The 19,197-nt window shown below is 42.1% G+C and overlaps 1 protein-coding gene across 3 annotated transcripts in view; it reads right to left on the reverse strand.

Moving 5' to 3' along the window:
* Window positions 1–19,197, reverse strand: part of LOC125458297 (protocadherin Fat 1-like) — a 154,830-nt gene that overhangs the window by 41,989 nt on the left and 93,644 nt on the right. For all 3 annotated transcript variants that reach the window (XR_007248803.2, XM_048543473.2, XM_048543474.2), the window contains 3 exons: window positions 17,668–17,878; window positions 13,176–13,315; window positions 7,490–7,765 (listed from right to left, as the gene is read on the reverse strand). Coding sequence is in view for 2 of the 3 variants with exons in the window: in XM_048543473.2 (XP_048399430.2) it covers window positions 7,490–7,765; window positions 13,176–13,315; window positions 17,668–17,878 (627 nt within the window). In the remaining variant the exon portion in view is untranslated. The remainder of the gene's footprint in view (window positions 1–7,489; window positions 7,766–13,175; window positions 13,316–17,667; window positions 17,879–19,197) is intronic.

The raw sequence follows: 19,197 nt of genomic DNA on the forward strand, positions 1-19,197 counted from the left end.
AAACCCCACCTCTTCCTCCGTTACATTGATGACTGTATCGGCGCCGCCTCTTGCTCCCCAGAGGAGCTCAAACAGTTCATCCACTTCACCAACACCTTCCACCCCAACCTTCAGTTCACCTTGGCCATCTCCAGCACGTCCCTCACCTTCCTGGACCTCTCAGTCTCCATCTCAGGCAACCAGCTTGTAACTGATGTCCATTTCAAGCCCACCGACTCCCACAGCTACCTAGAATACACCGCCTACCACCCACCCTCCTGCAAAAATTCCATCCCCTATTCCCAATTCCTCCGCCTCTGTCGCATCTGCTCCCACGATAAGACATTCCACTCCCACACATCACAGATGTCCAAGTTCTTCAAGGACCGCAACTTTCCCCCCACAGTGGTCGAGAATGCCCTTCACTGCGTCTCCCGCATTTCCTGCAACACATCCCTCACACCCCGCCCCTGCCACAACCGCCCAAAGAGGATCCCCCTCGTTCTCACACACCACCCCACCAACCTCCGGATACAACGCATCATCCTCCGACACTTCCGCCATCTACAATCCGACCCCACCACCCAAGACATTTTTCCATCCCCACCCTTGTCTGCTTTCCGGAGAGACCACTCTCTCCGTGACTCCCTTGTTCGCTCCACACTGCCCTCTAACCCCACCACACCCGGCACCTTCCCCTGCAACCGCAGGAAATGCTACACTTGCCCCCATGCCTCCTCCCTCACCCCTAGCCCAGGCCCCAAGATGACTTTCCATATTAAGCAGAGGTTCACCTGCACATCTGCCAATGTGGTATACTGCATCCATTGTACCCGGTGTGGCTTCCTCTACATTGGGGAAACCAAGCGGAAGCTTGGGGACCGCTTTGCAGAACACCTCCGCTTGGTTCACAATAAACAACTGCACCTCCCAGTCGCAAACCATTTCCACTCCCCCTCCCATTCTTTAGATGACATGTCCATCATGGGCCTCCTGCAGTGCCACAATGATGCCACCCGAAGGTTGCAGGAACAGCAACTCATATTCCGCTTGGGAACCCTGCAGCCCAATGGTATCAATGTGGACTTCACCAGCTTCAAAATCTCCCCTTCCCCCACCGCATCCCAAAACCAGCCCAGTTCGTCCCCTCCCCCCACTGCACCACACAACCAGCCCAGTTCTTCCCCTCCACCCACTGCATCCCAAAACCAGTCCAGCCTGTCTCTGCCTCCCTAACCTGTTCTTCCTCTCACCCATCCCTTCCTCCCACCCCAAGCCGCACCTCCATCTCCTACCTACTAACCTCATCCCACCTCCTTGACCTGTCCGTCTTCCCTGGACTGACCTATCCCCTCCCCACCTCCCCACCTATACTATCCTCTCTACCTATCTTCTTTTCTCTCCATCTTCGGTCCACCTCCCCCTCTCTCCCTATTTATTCCAGAACCCTCACCCCATCCCCCTCTCTGATGAAGGGTCTAGGCCCGAAACGTCAGCTTTTGTGCTCCTGAGATGCTGCTTGGCCTGCTGTGCTCATCCAGCTTCACACTTTATTATCTTGGATTCTCCAGCATCTCCAGTTCCCATTATCTCGGCCAGATCCATACTCCTGTCCAATCTCCATAGTCCTTTAAATTAATCATTTTTAAATATATACACAGCTCTCTTTTGAGACCTCCTTAGGAATCCACTTCCCGACTCTCCCAGGTAGTGCATTCCAAATGTTAACAACTTGAAGTAAAGAGTTTCTCCTCAGCTCACTCCTAGCTCTCATGCCGACAATCTTGAAATTATGACTCCTATTTATTTATGTATTAACTAGTGGAAGCAGAATATCTTTCTTTATTGTGTCAACATTGTTCATAATTTTGAACATCTCTATAAGGTCACCTCTTAATCTTCTCTGCTCTAAGGAAAATAAGGCCAATTCCTGTAATCTAGTCTTGTGTCTAAAATCCTTCATTCTTTGTATCATTCCAGCTAGTCTCCTTTGAAATTTCTCTAGGGATTTAACATTCTTCCCTAAAAAAGGTATCCCGAACAGCATACAATACTCCAAATGTGACCTGACCAAGGATTTATTGAGGTGTATCATCACTTCCTTGCTTTTATACTCTTTGCCTCTACTTACAAACCCAAGGGTCCCATAAGCCTTTTTAACAATGATTTCAATTTGCCTGGCCACCTTCGGAGAATTACACATTTAAATGCCTGTACTCCTCTCAAAGCGGTACCATCGAGATTATTTTGTCTCTCCATGTTTCTTCCATCAAAATACATCACCTCATATTTCTCTGTATTCAAATTCATCTGCCAGGCATCTGCAATTTGGCTAATTTGTTAATGTCCCTCTTAAGTTGGTCAGGTCATCCTCTCAATTCACTATTCTCCGTAGTTTCATATCATCTGCAAATTTAGACATTCTGTCCTCAGCACCCATCTCTAAACCATTTATATAAATCAAGAAAAGCAAGGATCCCAACACCAAGCAAGAGTCTGAATACTTAGTGAAAATATTGAGGCTGCAGTATTCCATCCCCAGGTTGGCAGGCTCGTAGGTTGTGAAGACTGGAGTGATAGCATGTAGACACACCTGAAAGATTTACTGACACATTCCCATTGCTGGGGAGCCTTTCCAGAACTGAGCTGGAAATCAGATCAATGGCCAGCCAACTGACATAGTTCAGGGATAGCAGGAACTGCAGATGCTGGAGAATCTGAGATAACAAGGTGTAGAGCTGGTTGAACACAGCAGGCCAAGCAGCATCAGAGGAGCAGGAAGGCTGACTTTTTGGGACCACCCAGAATTGGTTAGGTCCCAGGAAGTGACAATGACAAACACACCTCTGTTGACATTGCACAGTCCTTCTTACAGACATATGGGGACTGGTGCCAAAATTGGGAGAGAGGTCTCACAGATGAGCAACAGCTCGACTTAGTTTTATTCTTAATCAAGACAATACCATCACTGTCGTGGCTACGTCCTGTCACATCAGCAGGACAAAACCATCAGAGGTGATGGCACAGTGATACACAGTTGGGAGGGCGTTGCCCTGGGAACTCTCAAAATTGACTGCACACCCAATAATGTCTCATAGGATCAGGTCAAACTTGGGCAAGGAAATGTTCTGCTGAGGGGGGGAGCCACTTTAACTTCTCCTCATTTTATGATTTGAGGCTCCTTAGCTTTGAAACCCACAGCTACCACCATCTTAAAGGGCAAGGGCATCAGACACATGAAAACACCATTACCTGCAAGTTCTCCTCCAAACCACTGAACAATCTGACATGGAAATATACCACAGTGTCACTGGGCCAGAATCCTTGAATATCACTCCACAGCACTGTGGGATTACTGACAACAAATGGATTGCAACAGGCATCGCATGTTAGGTCAATTTTTCTTGTCTTTCCCTAATTGCCTGTGAGAATATGGTGGTGAGCTACATTCTAGAACTGCTGCAGTCCATTTGGTGTAGGCGTATCCACAGTGTAGCTATGAAGACACTTACAGGAGTCTGACGCAGGGACAGTGAAAAAAATAACAATATAGTTCCAAGTCAGGACCAATGTTCCCTCTAACTTTTCTACCTCTTGCATGGCCCTCAAGGTCATGTAAGGCAGCAGCTTCCAGAAAGAGAAGTGATGCAGCAACATGATGATGGGCATGCACCAGGTCCGCTGTGGCTGTGTTTATCAGGGTGTGGGCTGCAGGGGAACATGCATGACATGATGTCACCATGCATAACTCTTCTTGTCCTTCTTAGTGGTAGAGGTCAGGCGTTTGGAAGGTCCTGTTGGAGAAACCTCAGTAAGTTGATGTATTGCCTTTTACAGACGGCAATACTGCTGCCCATTCCAGTCATAAAATCTTGGTATGATCAAAATTGAGCAATAGAAACATTCCAAATAGATTGACGCCAGATCTGCACAGCTATATAAAAATTATCACCTACACTGCTAAATCAGGGGCAATAATATGGTTACACTGTAAAGTACCTGAAGGGTTGATCTTGCAGATATTTTATTTGCTGTTTTTGATTCCCACCAGTTAAAATAAATCTGGCTGTAGGCAATGGGTGACATTCATACTGGCGGGCTTCCAGCAAACGTTTTGTGTCAACATCATAAAATTGGCAGCATTTCACTTTTAGGAGAATGTGATTTGCAAATCAGACTCATTCATTGACATACCTTCAAGTGATTGATTGCACTGTCTGAAAGATCAGAATATTTAATAATTAGATGCAGTGTTCCCTAATTTTCCAACTGCCTGGGTCTCTGAGATCTGTGCATCGCAGCGGCCTCTGGAACTGGAAGACAATGGTACAATTGGCACACGCAGAACCTTAGAGTGGCTGTGTGTGCATGCACCCATGCAGCTTGGAGGGAATGTTGGTCAGATGCCATTTTCCAATTTGCTACATACAAAAGGATGTACAGAATAATGAGGAGCTATGGCATATTGCTGCTGTTTATGCGGAACTGGGTTGAATCAAAGCTGGAAGCACAGAATGCTGATCTTAACATAAACAAAATACTGCAGTTTCTAGAAACCTTAAAATGAAGCATGTTTGGCAGCATTTGTGAAGAGAAGAGTGAATGTTTCAGTTTGATGACATTTCATAGCTGTTTCTCTTCACAGTTGCAGCCCAATCTGCAATGTGTTTTAGGTCTGTTAGGACATAGTGAGCAGTTTCGACCGCATGGAGGTTGTGTTTCACGCCAAGGTCAAGAGTCTGTAGTGAGCTTCTAAACCCCGTTTGTAAGACCAAGTGGGGGACCCACACCTGCACTTGCTGACCAGAAGTCTGGCGCAGTGATTTTCCTGGAGCCAGCTTTTTAATTGATGGCTTAAGGACAACAGGAAAACTGGCCTACCGGTTAGTAGTTCTGAAGCCTCAACTGCCCCAGCTGTGATCAGCATCAGTTCTGTTTCTGGAAGCTGCCGTCATGGATGACCTCGGAGGTCCATGTAAGATTTGGAAAAGTTAGAGGGAACATTGGTCCTGACTTGGAACTATATTGTTATTTTTTTCACTGTCCCTGCGTCAGACTCCTGTAAGTGTCTTCATAGCTACACTGTGGATACGCCTACACCAAATGGACTGCAGCAGTTCTAGAATGTAGCTCACCACCATATTCTCACAGGCAATTAGGGAAAGACAAGAAAAATTGACCTAACATGCGATGCCTGTTGCAATCCATTTGTTGTCAGTAATCCCACAGTGCTGTGGAGTGATATTCAAGGATTCTGGCCCAGTGACACTGTGGTATATTTCCATGTCAGATTGTTCAGTGGTTTGGAGGAGAACTTGCAGGTAATGGTGTTTTCATGTGTCTGATGCCCTTGCCCTTTAAGATGGTGGTAGCTGTGGGTTTCAAAGCTAAGGAGCCTCAAATCATAAAATGAGGAGAAGTTAAAGTGGCTCCCCCCCTCAGCAGAACATTTCCTTGCCCAAGTTTGACCTGATCCTATGAGACATTATTGGGTGTGCAGTCAATTTTGAGAGTTCCCAGGGCAACGCCCTCCCAACTGTGTATCACTGTGCCATCACCTCTGATGGTTTTGTCCTGCTGATGTGACAGGACGTAGCCACGACAGTGATGGTATTGTCTTGATTAAGAATAAAACTAAGTCAAGCTGTTGCTCATCTGTGAGACCTCTCTCCCAATTTTGGCACCAGTCCCCATATGTCTGTAAGAAGGACTGTGCAATGTCAACAGAGGTGTGTTTGTCATTGTTGCTTCCTGGGACCTAACCAATTCTGGGTGGTCTATCTGGTTTCATTCCTCTTCTCAATTTTCGTTGTTGTTACAACTGAATGGTTTGCTAGACCACTTCAAAGGGCAGTTCAGAGTCAATCACATCACTGTGTATCTGGAATCACAAGTTGCCAGACCAGGTATGGATGCAGTGAACTTTTCTAAAGGACATCAGTGAATCAGACGGGTTTTTTTTTAAACAATTGACAATGGTTTATGGTCATCATTAGCTATGTTATTTCAGATTTTTATTGTATTCAAAGTCCACCATCTGCCATGATGGGAATTGTACCCAGACACAAAGGACATCATGCCTGGGTCACTGAATTTGGAAGCCATTGCTTCCCTAGTGATTATTTGCAATATTGTCAATCCAGCAATAAATAACATGAATTACTTGTGGGATTCATTTGGATATTGTTTTTTGATTAAAATTCTTTTCAAGTGGCATTTATTCTCTGCTTACATAATGTAAATAATGATTCGACTTGCAACTGCATCTTGAGCATTGCTTCTATTTTTCCTCCTAGGCCTTCTGTAAGAGATTGTTGCAAATGCTTTTGGGAGCTCAAAATATATAACTTTCACTTGGCTGCTGTGCTGCAATTGAAGAAAAGGGAGGAGATGCCCATTTTAAAACAAAACCCTAGTTCTGCCAAAATCAAATGATTTGAGGCAGGAATGGAAATATCTGATCTGATTTTAGCAGATTTTGCACTCACATGCTGTAACAGCTGTCTCAGAGGAAATATCACACCATCACTCACCTGCATTTAAGCCTAAATCTTAGATTAAAAAGTTAGTCAAATATGCCAGCACATTGCATCATTGGACCCACTGTGCTCAATGTGATCATCTGTCGTCTTGAAAGCTGAGCACAGTGTATCCAGAAGGTTATACAACCAGGATGCCTGGCAAAGAAAACTATAGAAATATTCCTTGCATGACCTTGGGAATCAAGGCAAAGTCATCAGTACTGTGTAAATTAGTGCAATTTATCATTTTGCTCACTGACAGCAACCATATGGTGGACGGCATGGGTTTGGCAAAATTCAAGCTTTTCCCATATGTTTCCAGCAAAAATGGAAATTAATTCCCAGCTTCCAGAACATCTGACTTTGCATAATAATGCCCCTCTTATGGGTCAAATAAATTTAACTTGAAATAACTCCACAATCTCTCAATCGTAGTCAAAGAGATAAAATGGCTTCGGTACAACAGTCCAGAGCAGTTTAAGTATGATGTGCCAATGTTCAAAGCCTGCTCCATCTAATTTTCTAGAATACTCTCTGATTCGGCCTCAGTTGGCTAATTAGTCTTCTTGACAGTGAGTTTGGGCAGTGTCTATCGAATTTTCTGATGAATAGATAGTAGGAATAAACTGAAATTAAGTGCCAATGCCATTTAATGAGTACCAACTGGCTGGCTAGTTATGGAAAACAGAAAAATGCCCTGAGTCTACAGGATTAAGTCAAGGCACATCCTTAGGAGAGGTACAGTGAAGGAACTTCATTCGTGTTTAACCATGCTTACTTGGCACTGGAGTTCTTGATGTTGAGAGACAGCCACAAATTTCCTTGGATCTTCTCCATCTCCATAACTTTGGCATTCCAGCTGTCAGGAAAGGTCCAAGGAAATTGCCAACAGTGGTGAAGTCCACTCAAAAGAAGTACCAGCTGGAGATGAAAACTTTCTACAGAAGCCTTTAAAGCATTGAATTGAATATGGTGTGCTGTTCACCTACCATAATAGTGAGCGTGTGCAGATGCATTGATTCATAATCTAACTCATTGGTAATCATTAGCGCTCCGCTGGTAGGGTCCAGATGAAACAGTTGTAGACTGTTGACATCAACACTGCTTTGGATGGTGTATATCAGTTTGCTTCTCCCATCTGTGTCTCGGGCACTGATCTGCAGGATCTCTGTTGAGCGAGGAGTGTCTTCAGGAATCCATATCTCATACTTATTTTCTAAAAACTGCGGCCGGTGTTCATTCATGTCAATCACTCTGATGTACGCCTAATAAATAAAAGCAAAACTGATGAGAAAAAGCAGCATCGAAACTTAAGAAGTGTACACTATAACAGAGAAATAGCAGGCAGGATTGCCCGCTAGAATTGAAATAATTCCAAGAAATAAATTCAAAAGGAGAATGGGGACTCTATTCTTTCCTTCCTTTCCCCTCACTCTACCCACCTAGTCTGAGATTTACTGCCATTAGTGTTAGGAGATGCAAAGGCAGACACACTCACATCAAGACAGATTACAGGATAACCATCATAATTTAGAAGTGCTCAAAGGAAATAGTGTGAACTAGTGGGCCATATGGATTGAAAGCGTTCTACTCGGCAACACTATCATTTAACTGTTGCTACGATACACTGGGGCCTGCTTAGTGCAGTTGACTAATATGTTGCTCGGACTGTGCACAGCCTAGGTTTGGTTCATATTCTGTCTAAGGTAGTATTGGGGACCTGCCTCTAACAGTGGAAAACAATATCACTGGGAAAAAGAGCAGCCAAGGAAATGGCCCAGGCTGAAGCATCAGTAGATAATGAGCCTGCATTTGGCAGCATTCATTTCCTGCCATTTATCTGCAGGAAATCTGGGTGCTTAGATATCTGCATTACAAGGTCGCAGTGGCAGTTAAAGGATATATTGAAAATTTAACGGAACGTCTATGACAGAGTATTTTGTTATGTGTATAAAAGAGTTAATTTTATGCATTGTCTATTCAGATAAGTTGGTCTACTTCCTTTTACACAGACATGTCAATCTGGTGGATAAGCCAGTGCATAGTCAAGTAGGTGAGATTCCACCTATCCCTTTGCACTGTTCCTGTTGTCACCTATGGGAAAATAAATCAGGAGTTGAGACAGTGATGACAATGTGGAACTCACTTCCACTGGGAAAGTTTGTGGAAAATACTGTAATTGTATTTAACAGGAAGCTAGATAAACATATTAGAGAGATAGAATTAATACATTTACTGACAGAGTTATAAGAGTTAGGATGGAAGAGTTTTAAAAGGAAGATAAAAATCAGCATGGGCTGTATGGATCGAAAGGCTTATCTCAGTGCTACAGATTCTGTGTAGTGCAATGTAGAACTGTTGTGTATTTTTACATCCTGTTCTGAAGCAGGGATTCATGCTGGCATACAGTTATCATAACTGAAAAGGAATATTATCCCCTTTTGCACACCAAAATAGAGCCACTTGTCATGGCGTACATTAGCCTGTCCTGATCTGGGACAGACAGTCCTGCAGACCCATCCCTGGGTCTGCTTTATATTTTTTTTCTTAGTCGTGCATGCATTTTCCCACAGCACCTGCGTTGTGTGTGTAAGCACAGTGACTCAGTAAAGACACCATTGTACAAACAATTTTTTATTTGATATGTCCACCACCAGGAAAGCACCCATGTGTCCACTGAACCAGCAACAAGCTTGATCAGGGCAACGCCTACATGAATAAGGTGAAGGAGCAAGGGTAGGCATTAAATCAAAACAAAATTGGAGGGGGAAATAAAGTACTCCAACACCACCCTGCCCACACCTCCTGCTATCCCTAAACGCACCAAGAGCATTGGTGGACCCCCAGGCTCTGACATAACCATGGAACAGGGGCAGGCAGTCCTCCACAAGCTGCAGCCTGGGCCTGTTTATTGTCAGCCTGGCCAGGCCCAGGAGCAAACCCATGAGGAGATCCTCCACATTGCATGGGGCCTGCTTTATAAAGGGCTGGTGCATTGAGTTCTATCCCAGCAGGCAACTGCTTGTTGCCAAGGGAACTTAAATTCAACGAGCTCCACAAGGTTTCCCATGCACCTTTTAGGGCTTATTACCATATTCCATCAAGTGCTAACAGCAACATGTTGCTGAAGTTTTATTATCCCCGTTATAACATGGACAATGAGAATCAATGGGCAGGAAGGTGGCCATCGTTGTCTAACCTACCCTCTGCTGTTTGTGGACAAATGTGTAGTTTCCAGCAGAGACTGCTACATTGTAAATGTTTGGAGGAATCTCAATCTGAATCGCCCGCTAACAATCAGGGTATAGGTATAACCACCAAATCCTCACTGTCACCACTTCTCAGACAGAAAGAGCACAGAGCAAAGATTATAATAGACTCCCCCTAGAGTCTGAAAAGCCCAAGATTACACAGTACATCTACTCATTGGGGGTTGCCCATTACCCATTTTTTAAAATAAATGATTTGTTTTGATGAGATCCATTAAGACCATGAGGATAAGATCCTCAATGAGATCCATTAAGACCATGAGGATAAGATCCTCAGTGAATCAATGGATGACTGTACTGCCTAATGAGGAACTGAGTCATCCAGATTTGCCAAATTCAAAACCACACTCAGGTCAGAATGGAATATATCAGTAACTATCACTGACTAATTAGAGCATTACAATCTATATTTTTATATTAAATAAGACATAAGGCATAGGAGCAGAAATCAGGCCATTCCTCCCATCGAGTCTATTCTGCCATTCAATCATGGCTAATATGTTTCTCAACTCCATTCCCCGCTTTCTCCCCGTAACCCTTGATCCCCTTGATAATCAAAAACCTATCCATCTCAGTCTTAAACATATTCAATTACCTGGCCTCCACGGCATTCTGTGGCAGTGAATTCCATAGATTCACCACTCTCTGGCTGAAGAAATTTCCCCTTATCTCCATTCTAAAACATCTTCCCTTTACTCTAAGGCTGTGAACTCGGGTGCTAGTCTCTCCTACCAATGGAAACATCTTCCCAACATCCACTCTGTCTAGGCCATTCACTATTCTATAAGTTTCAATTAGATTCCATCCCCCCATCCTTCTAAATTCCATTGAGTATAGATGCAAAATCCTCAAAAGTGCCTCATATGTTAAGCCATTCCTGGGACAATTCTTGTAAACCTCCTCTGAACTCACTCAAGGGCCAGTACATCTTTCCTGAGATATGGGGCCCAAAACTGCACACAATACTCAAAATATAGACTGACCAGAGGTCCACAAAGCCTCAGAAGTACATCCCTGCTTTTAGTCACATTCTCTCAAAATAAATGGCAAAAATTATATTTGCCTTCCGAACTACAGACTCAACCTGCCAGTCTACCTTGACAGAATCCTGGTCTAGAACTCCTAAGTCTCTTGGCACTTCAAACTTCTGAATTTTCTCTCCATCTAGAAAATAGTCCATGCTTTTATTCTTCTTACCAAAGTGCATGACCTCACACTTTTCCATGTTGTACCCCATCTGCCACTTCTTTGCCAACTGTCCTAACTTGTCCAAATCCTTCTGCAGCTTTCCCACCTCCTCAATAATGCCTGTCCCTCCACCTATCTTTGTATCATCTGCAAACTTAGCCAGAATGCCCACAGTTCCTTCATCTAGAACATTAATGTGTAAAGTAAAAAGTTGTGGTCCCAGCCTTTTATTGGAACACACTAGTCACCGGCCATCCTGAGAAAGACCTTTTTAACCTCAATCTCTGCTTTCTGCCAGACAGTAAATCCTCTCTCCATGCTAACACCATGGGCCCTTATCTAACTCAGCAGCCTCCTGTGTGGAACCTTATCAAAGGCCTTCTGGAAGTCCATGTAGATAACGTCCGTTGGCTCTCCTTGGTCTAACCTACTTGTTACTTCCTCAAAGAATTCTACAGATTTGTCATGCATGATGTTCCCTTGATGAAGCCATGCTGATTTTGCCCTATTTTACCATGTGCTTCCAAATATTCAGAAATCTCATTCTTCACAAGGGACTCTAAAATCTTACCCACGACCAAGGTTAGGCTAATTGGCCTGTAATTTTCAGTCTTTTGCTTTACTCCCTTTTTAACCTGGGGCGTCACGTTAGCAATTTTCCAATCCTCTGGAAACCTCCCTAACTGTAGCGATTCCTGAAAAATCACAACTAATGCATCCACTATCTCTTCGGCTATCTCCTTAAGACCTCTGGGGTGTAGTTCATCTGTTGTTAGTGATTTATCCACCTTCCGGCCGATCAGTTTTTCCAGCATCTTCTCCTTGGTGATGGCCACCATACTCAGCTCTACTCCCGATTCTCTCGAATTCTTGGGATATTACTCGTGTCTTCCACTGATGACTGACACAAAGTAATTATTCAGTTCCTCTGTCATTTCCGTGCTCCTCGCTTCCATTGCTCGACTGTCATTTTCCAGCAGTCCTATGTCCACTTTTGCCTCTCTTTTTCCCTTTATATGTCCAAAGAAACTCTTGTAGTCCTCTATATTTCTGGCCCACATGCCCTCATATTTAATCTTTTCCCTCCTTATTTTTTTTTATTGCCCTTTATCGGTCTTTGTGAGCTTTCCAATCCTCTGGTTTCCCACTGCCCTCTGCCACATGTGCTTTCTCTTTTGCTTTGACATTATCCCTGACTTGCCTAGACAGCCATGATCCTCTCATCGTCCCTCTGCAGTACTGTCAAGCCAGATAGGGGCAGCTTGTGAGTAATTTTCCAGTGTGACCCTCACAAAACAGTAACACTCTATACTGGCACACTTAAGAATGCTCAGTTCCACTAGCACACTCCAGTAGAGTTAAAATTGACATTTAATCACTGTCCTTTTTTTTCAAAGGGAAAATCACAAAAAATGTCCACAGTTTGGAACATAATCTATTGAGGGAGACTTGCTATTGAGCAGGGTTTCACCTAACCCTCATTAACTTTGTAACCACAAGAGATCACAGTGCAATCTGTTTTAATTTACCTCTTCCCCCCCCTTTCAGGGGCTATTGTTTGAAGCTTCCTTTGCATCTATAGGTATGACATCTTGTGAGTCTGACCCTCCAGTCACTTAATTTACATCCTTAGGGATTAATGGCTACATCAGCCTCTCCCAAACAGGTATTTTGGAATCACAAGTTAAACATTTCCAAAGTACTGTGCGTTCTGAGCCACAGTCATGATGATGGTTAGTAAAGTTAATTTTATCTATTTACCTACATAATGAAGAGTTTTGTATAATGCTGACCTACTCTTAAACAAAAGATACTACACTTTAAGGTGTAACACTAAGAGTAAGAACACTGACCACTTATTGCTGGTTTTCTGATCTTGTGCATCTTGTCCCCTCCTCAAATGCAACAGTCATTCATCAGCAGTTTCCAATCTACAGAAACCTCCCTCAGCAGTCAGCTGTTAATTCACTTTTGTTAAACTGCTTCTCCACTGTCAGTGGCTGAGTAGAGACAGGTCAAGTTAAGTATAACACCAACTGCATTGGTAATTGCATTCTAGATTCCAATAAATCAGGACTGTGATGATCTTCAACAGAGAGTCATGGAATACCTCCAACAGGCTCCAGCCCATGTTACTGGTACACAAACTGGTACAATAGGATAGTTTCAAAATAAACAGCGCACAATGCACATATTGATATCGATTCAACCCTTATACCTGTGTTGTGGCAGCATTTGTTCCATTTGTCATTTGTACTGTTAAATTGTAATTTGATGTTTGACTGGCATTTAATGGCTTGGCAATGGTGATGGTCCCACTGTTCTTCTCTATTTCAAACTCCTCATTGTCATTCCCACCTGATAAGAGAATAAGAGGACATGACTATGTGAGCCTCAAAAATATTTGTTCCAGATTCAATGTCAGTCAAGGAAACCTCTCTCAAAAATATTTTTATACTTAATATGAAATATCACGTCAGCTTTTTCAGAACATAAATATAGAGCAAATAATGATCAAGTTGCTGACAAGGCATGTGCTTTTCAAACTTACACCTACAAATGAGTTTTAGTTTAAATGCAGTATGCAATTGAAATGACAGTAACTCATCCTTTCTATAATACGGCCAACAAATTAGCCACTTCTTTGATCTTAGCAGTGTCACAGGAATGACCGGTATATAGACTCCCCACAAAAACACAGCCAGTAACATGGAATTAAACACATTTGTGAAAGTGTTATTATCATTTGGGACATACTAGATTGTCAAAAACCATAACACTTTTTCAGAAAGCCGCAGGGAAAACAGTTTTCCCAGTTACATGATTAGCTAATGACATAACAAAATGACATGTAAATGAAACTCTGAGCAACAGTGGATTTATTACATTAAAGGCCAAGTGAAGGAACGTAGTGTGATGAGCAGATGGATTACTCAGTAGGAAAAGAGGTCCCGTCAGATCCCCAGATGGTCACAACATGAATTGATTGACTTTGCAAGGAGGTAATGAAATACTCTAGGCCCACAGCAAATCCTCTTCGATCCACTGCACATGGATTGTCATTTTGTGAACTGAACAGATACACCACTGCTCAATTTAGACCTTGCACACAATTTGTGCCTCTGTCTCCTGATTGTGTGAAGCATCTTCACCCACACTGAGGCACAGCCATTCAGTACTGTGCAGGCAGAGAGTCTGGTGCCTCTGCTGGCTGATTTGGTAAGTGTGTCGCTCAGTTGGAACGGGATCATACAGACCAGGAAGGCTTTTGGTGCACTCTGCAGTTCATGCAGAGATGCTTCAACTGGCCTCAGCGTGCTGGATCAGGAAACATCAAAAGTCAGCCCTGGGCTCCTGCTCTTCATTGTTATCCTGTAACCTCTGCTGGAAGGCTTGCATTAGTGATTATTCACTGCAGACAAGATCAGGCTTGGCATTAGTGTTCTTTTTCATTTACAATGTTTACACTCTTAGCCAGTACATGCTTCTGTAAGTTCCCATATGCAGAATGACAACTTCACACCTCCGCTAATCAGTGAATTTGAATCATAGGCACAGAAGGGGGACATCTGGCCCCTTCTGTTCTTTCCACATAGCTCTGCATATTACACTTTAGCAAGTGAATATCCAAACGCCTTTTGAAAGCTATGAGTAAATCTGCTTTTACTACTCTTTCAGGTCGGATCATCCAGATTGATATCATTTTCTCTTTTAAAAACCTCTGCAGAAGTAGGGGAATTTTTTGTCAATTATCTTAAATTGCCTGAAGAAATGACAGGGAAAAAGTGGAGAGATAATTGAGGGAGTCACTACAATGGTCATAGTTATTTGGACACACTGGCAGCAGAAAGAGCTGAAATTTGGAACTGACTCAGTACAAGTACAAAGGATTGAACCTGTATCATTGATGCCATTCTGTATCACACTCTAGCCACCCGATCAACTGAGCTAGCTGATCCCCACCCCATAATACACACAAGATTATATCATTTACGTAGTCCTTATACCTTCATCATATAAATAGGACTGATGTTTAACAATATTAGCAAGAAGTCTGAAATTAATTGCTGTCAAAACTACATGGAGGAGAGCATCATGATTTCTGAACTTAGGAGGACTCCTCACTGCCTGTTTCCAGAATGTGATTTTGTTAATTTGCGATGCAGGCTTTGGTGTCTGGGTCAGCATTTATTGTTTAAATCTATAGTCACAATTTAGAGGATGTGGTGAGCTGCCTTCTTGAACCACTGCAGTTCATTTGTTGTAGGTACATCTACAATGCTATAAGGGAGGGAGCTCAGGATCTTGACCCTGTGACAGTTAAGGAATGATGACATATTTTAAACCAGGATGAATTTCTTGAATGGGAATTTGCAGCTGGTGGTGTTCCCAATTGTCTCCCACTATTGTCCTTCTAGATGTTATTGGTCGTAGATTTGGAAAGTCTCTTGAGTCTTGGTGAATTTCTAGATCTTTAGATGGTACACACTGCTGTTACTGAGCATTGGTCGTGGAGACAGTCCTCAAAGGATATTTTAATTCTCAAGTCTTCTGTTTTAACATGAGAACATTGCATCCTTTTTTCTCGCTTGCCATTGAAGGGATTTCATTACTCCACCAAGACTTCAATTAGGCAACAGATCAGCTTTCTTTGCATCTGTGTGAATGCTCCAATATGGTCAAGTGATCAGCTGTAATTGTGCCTCGAAATGCTATTTTGGTTGGCTTTATATTAAACCCTCTTCACATATATATTGATGGCCTAAATCAGAAACTGAGGAATAGGGCTAGGCTGTTAAGTCTCTCAAGACTTTTCTGCCATTTATTCAGATCATGATCTGTATCTTAAACTCCATCTACCCACCTTGGTTTGCTACCTCATAATGCATGTGCTTAAACAAAATATGGTGCCCATGAATTTTCAACTAACCCTGACATAACAAATTTTGTGGGAAGAACTTGTCATATTTTCATTTTGTTCATAGAAGTAACAACCATGGCCAATATATTTTTACTAAGATCTGGTGCCCATGACTGAATGCAGTACTTGCACTCGTCTAATCAGTGCTCATAATCTGGCATCACCTGGACTACATATTCACAATTAGCACGCTATGAAAAAACATGTTCTCAGAGAAAAAAAAAATCAAATGTCAGGACAACTGTACCTAAACTATATATAGTTCAGAAAATAAACAAACTTGACTGAAGAACTTCACAACAACCACAACCAAACAATCCAAATGGTTGCTTAAACATAGCAAGAAAGTTTCGATCCATTGTAGAGTGTAAGATGTTTATCTGCAGGTGCTATGTCTATGAAAGAAGTATGCTCATGTTCCTATTTTCAACAATGTACCACATGGTAGGCTTTCAACAAAAGGTTAGGGCATGAGGAATCAGGAAAAATAGCTAAATGGCGAGCAAATTTGTTTTATATAGAAGTCAGACAGTAAACTTTAATCATAGTCATTCTAACTGGAGGAATGTGGCGTTCTACAAAGATTAGTGCTGGGACTTTTGCAATCCATAAGTTATACAAAGATCTGGATTTAGCAATGTGTGATTCAGTGTGAATATTTACTTGTAACATTAAAACAGGACAGCATAATTAAAGATGAGGGAAATGCGACATAATACGTGACAGTAGAAAAGTTATATTCTGTATAATTTTGTGTTACTTGGAAAGATGCAAATAACACTTATACAGGTTATTTCCTTGAAAGAAACTAGTGGTCTTTTGCAACAATAGATATAAATACTGTCACATTTACAGAAGCTTCTGAAGGACACTGCTGTACAAAGGTTAACACCATTTGTGCTATCTGGTTATGATCCTACTGATCCTGGCAACCTTGTTCAAGCCAGTTTTCATGTGTGACCTTCAACAATGATGTCTGCAGATTAGTTAGTTTATGGGAACATCAAAGCCAAACAAAATGCTGTCCTCCACTAATGTTAACCTATACATTTCCAGCAGGAACTCATGGCTTATTTTTCCACTGTTACATTCAGGACACTGAGGATAATTTCAGCACCGTATCATCAACTTGGATGGCATCTTCTGGGATCCTTCTTCCAGCCCATCATCATTTTTAAATTGTCTGCAATTTCACTCCTTGGAATCATTCCAAAGTTGCACTGAATCTAGGGATAATTGAGGGGTATGGGTAGAAACTTCCCGCTCAGGCTAAGGTATGCTATAGCTCCGTGAGTATTTGGTCTTAAAAGGTCTCTACGAATCCAAGAACTGTCCACCTCGAATCAGACAGAAAATGGTGGAACTTCTTACTGGACCCATCATTGTCCTAATCACATCCCTACTTGAAGAGTGCTGCAGAAAATGAAAATTCTTTTTATTTGAAGTTCCTCTATGTTATATAATTTATTTATAGCTTCTAGGATGAAATTATATAATTAGTACACTTACTGTCAAATTACAGGTACATTTAACCTCACATCCAAGACTGCTATGGCACATTCTCACATTGATCTGACTGCGCCTTAAACAAAGTCCTGTGAAGGGAGACAGTCCTCTTCCTTGTAGCTGGCAAATTGTTGTTACTTAGACTAGTTATCCTTTTGCAGGATTTTATACAACAATGAGCAGCTTTAACTAGGAACAGGTTCAATACAAAATGCGTGAGGCAAAAAATAATCCTAAATCATAAAAAAATGCTTATTCTTTAGAGAGTACATCATTGTCTTACCGATAATATCAAACCACAATTGGCTCTTAGTGAGTTCTGTACTGGTCACCCCAACCATATGATTCACTGGGTCCGTCTCCATGACAGCAAAGTTAAAGTGAGGCTCATCAAAAGCCAGAGGTTCCATGGATGGTGGAGGCTTTTGAATCCATTCAATATGTAGACGGACAGTTGCTGATTTCTGTGGACTCCCATTGTCTGAAGCGCAAATCTGAAAGGACAGATTACAGAGTTTACTTGCTTGGATTTCAAAAGTAATTCTAGTCCTATGGTGCCATAGAATGAAATTCAACAATGGAATGTATTCCACAGACTCATGGTCTCACACTGACCACTGGGTCTAGCTGTCCTTGTCTTATTCCTGCTATGTATCTACTTTACAATCACAGTACAACATTATACAGCACCTTCCTCTTGAACACCATGGTAACTTGCAGCCACATGGGCCAGTACACTCTCATCAGGCACTGGAATAATGTTTTGTCATTAGGTGTCCTTAGAAGACAAGTAAACATTATGTGAAAATTTCTCAAAACTGTGGTTCCCTCAACTGGAATCCTGTAAATATGATCCTATGCCTATTGATACTGGGAATTTAAAATGGTATATGGGGCACATCCAACAGAAACAACAGAATTCTCCACTGTCATTAACAAGTAAATTATAATACTATATTTTTATAAAGGGGGCTAGTTTTGCTTTAAATAATAGACATAGCACATAAAAATGGCTGTCTGGGCCATTTGGTTCAGTCACAGCTCACTACCAGCCAAAGGCACACATGCCAAAATGACATCCCAACATCAACTACAAAGGGAACCATTTAAGGTTTGGTTAACCTCTCTGACACTACAATGGGTCCTTGAAAGTGTGAAAATTCAAAACTTCTGCAACAAGCAAGAAAACGGGAGAATTCTTCACAGGGAATTGCAACATAACTGAATTTAGTCTGTGGACAATCATTCATCGAACAGAGCAGCCAACTTAAGTTTGATCTGTACAAAACTCTGCGAGACAGCATTTTCAGACTGGATTCACTAAGAGTAACTACGGAGTCTGTATGACATAATAATATCTCTTTCTAAAGAGAAACCTTTTCAGAAATCAACAACAGTTCTTTCAAAAGTATCCAGGCAGGTGTAAAGGCACTCCTTTGGCTGTTTTTCACCCACTGACACTTCAATCAAAGCTAAGATTCTTGGAAGATTGCTACCAATAAACCCAGTTTCTCTGCAGTTATGTCCTTTAAAATCCTAAGATGCAATCAACAAGGTCCAGGGGAATTATCAACATTTAGCTCTAATTGTTTCCCACATAATCATTCTCCAGTGATAGTTATTGCATTTATTTCCAAACCTTTCTCCCTTGATTATTTATTACCTTTGGAAGTACCTTCTGCCTTGAAGACTGATGCAAGGTATTTATTCAACTTCTAAGCCATTTCCTGGCTCTCCATTATTATTTGCCCCTGTTTCATTCTCTAAAAGGCCTACGGTCTCTCAGGGCATAAGGGGTTGTCTTTTCTTGGCT

Source organism: Stegostoma tigrinum, chromosome 13, assembly GCF_030684315.1.
Source record: "Stegostoma tigrinum isolate sSteTig4 chromosome 13, sSteTig4.hap1, whole genome shotgun sequence".
Lineage (NCBI taxonomy): Eukaryota > Metazoa > Chordata > Chondrichthyes > Orectolobiformes > Stegostomatidae > Stegostoma > Stegostoma tigrinum.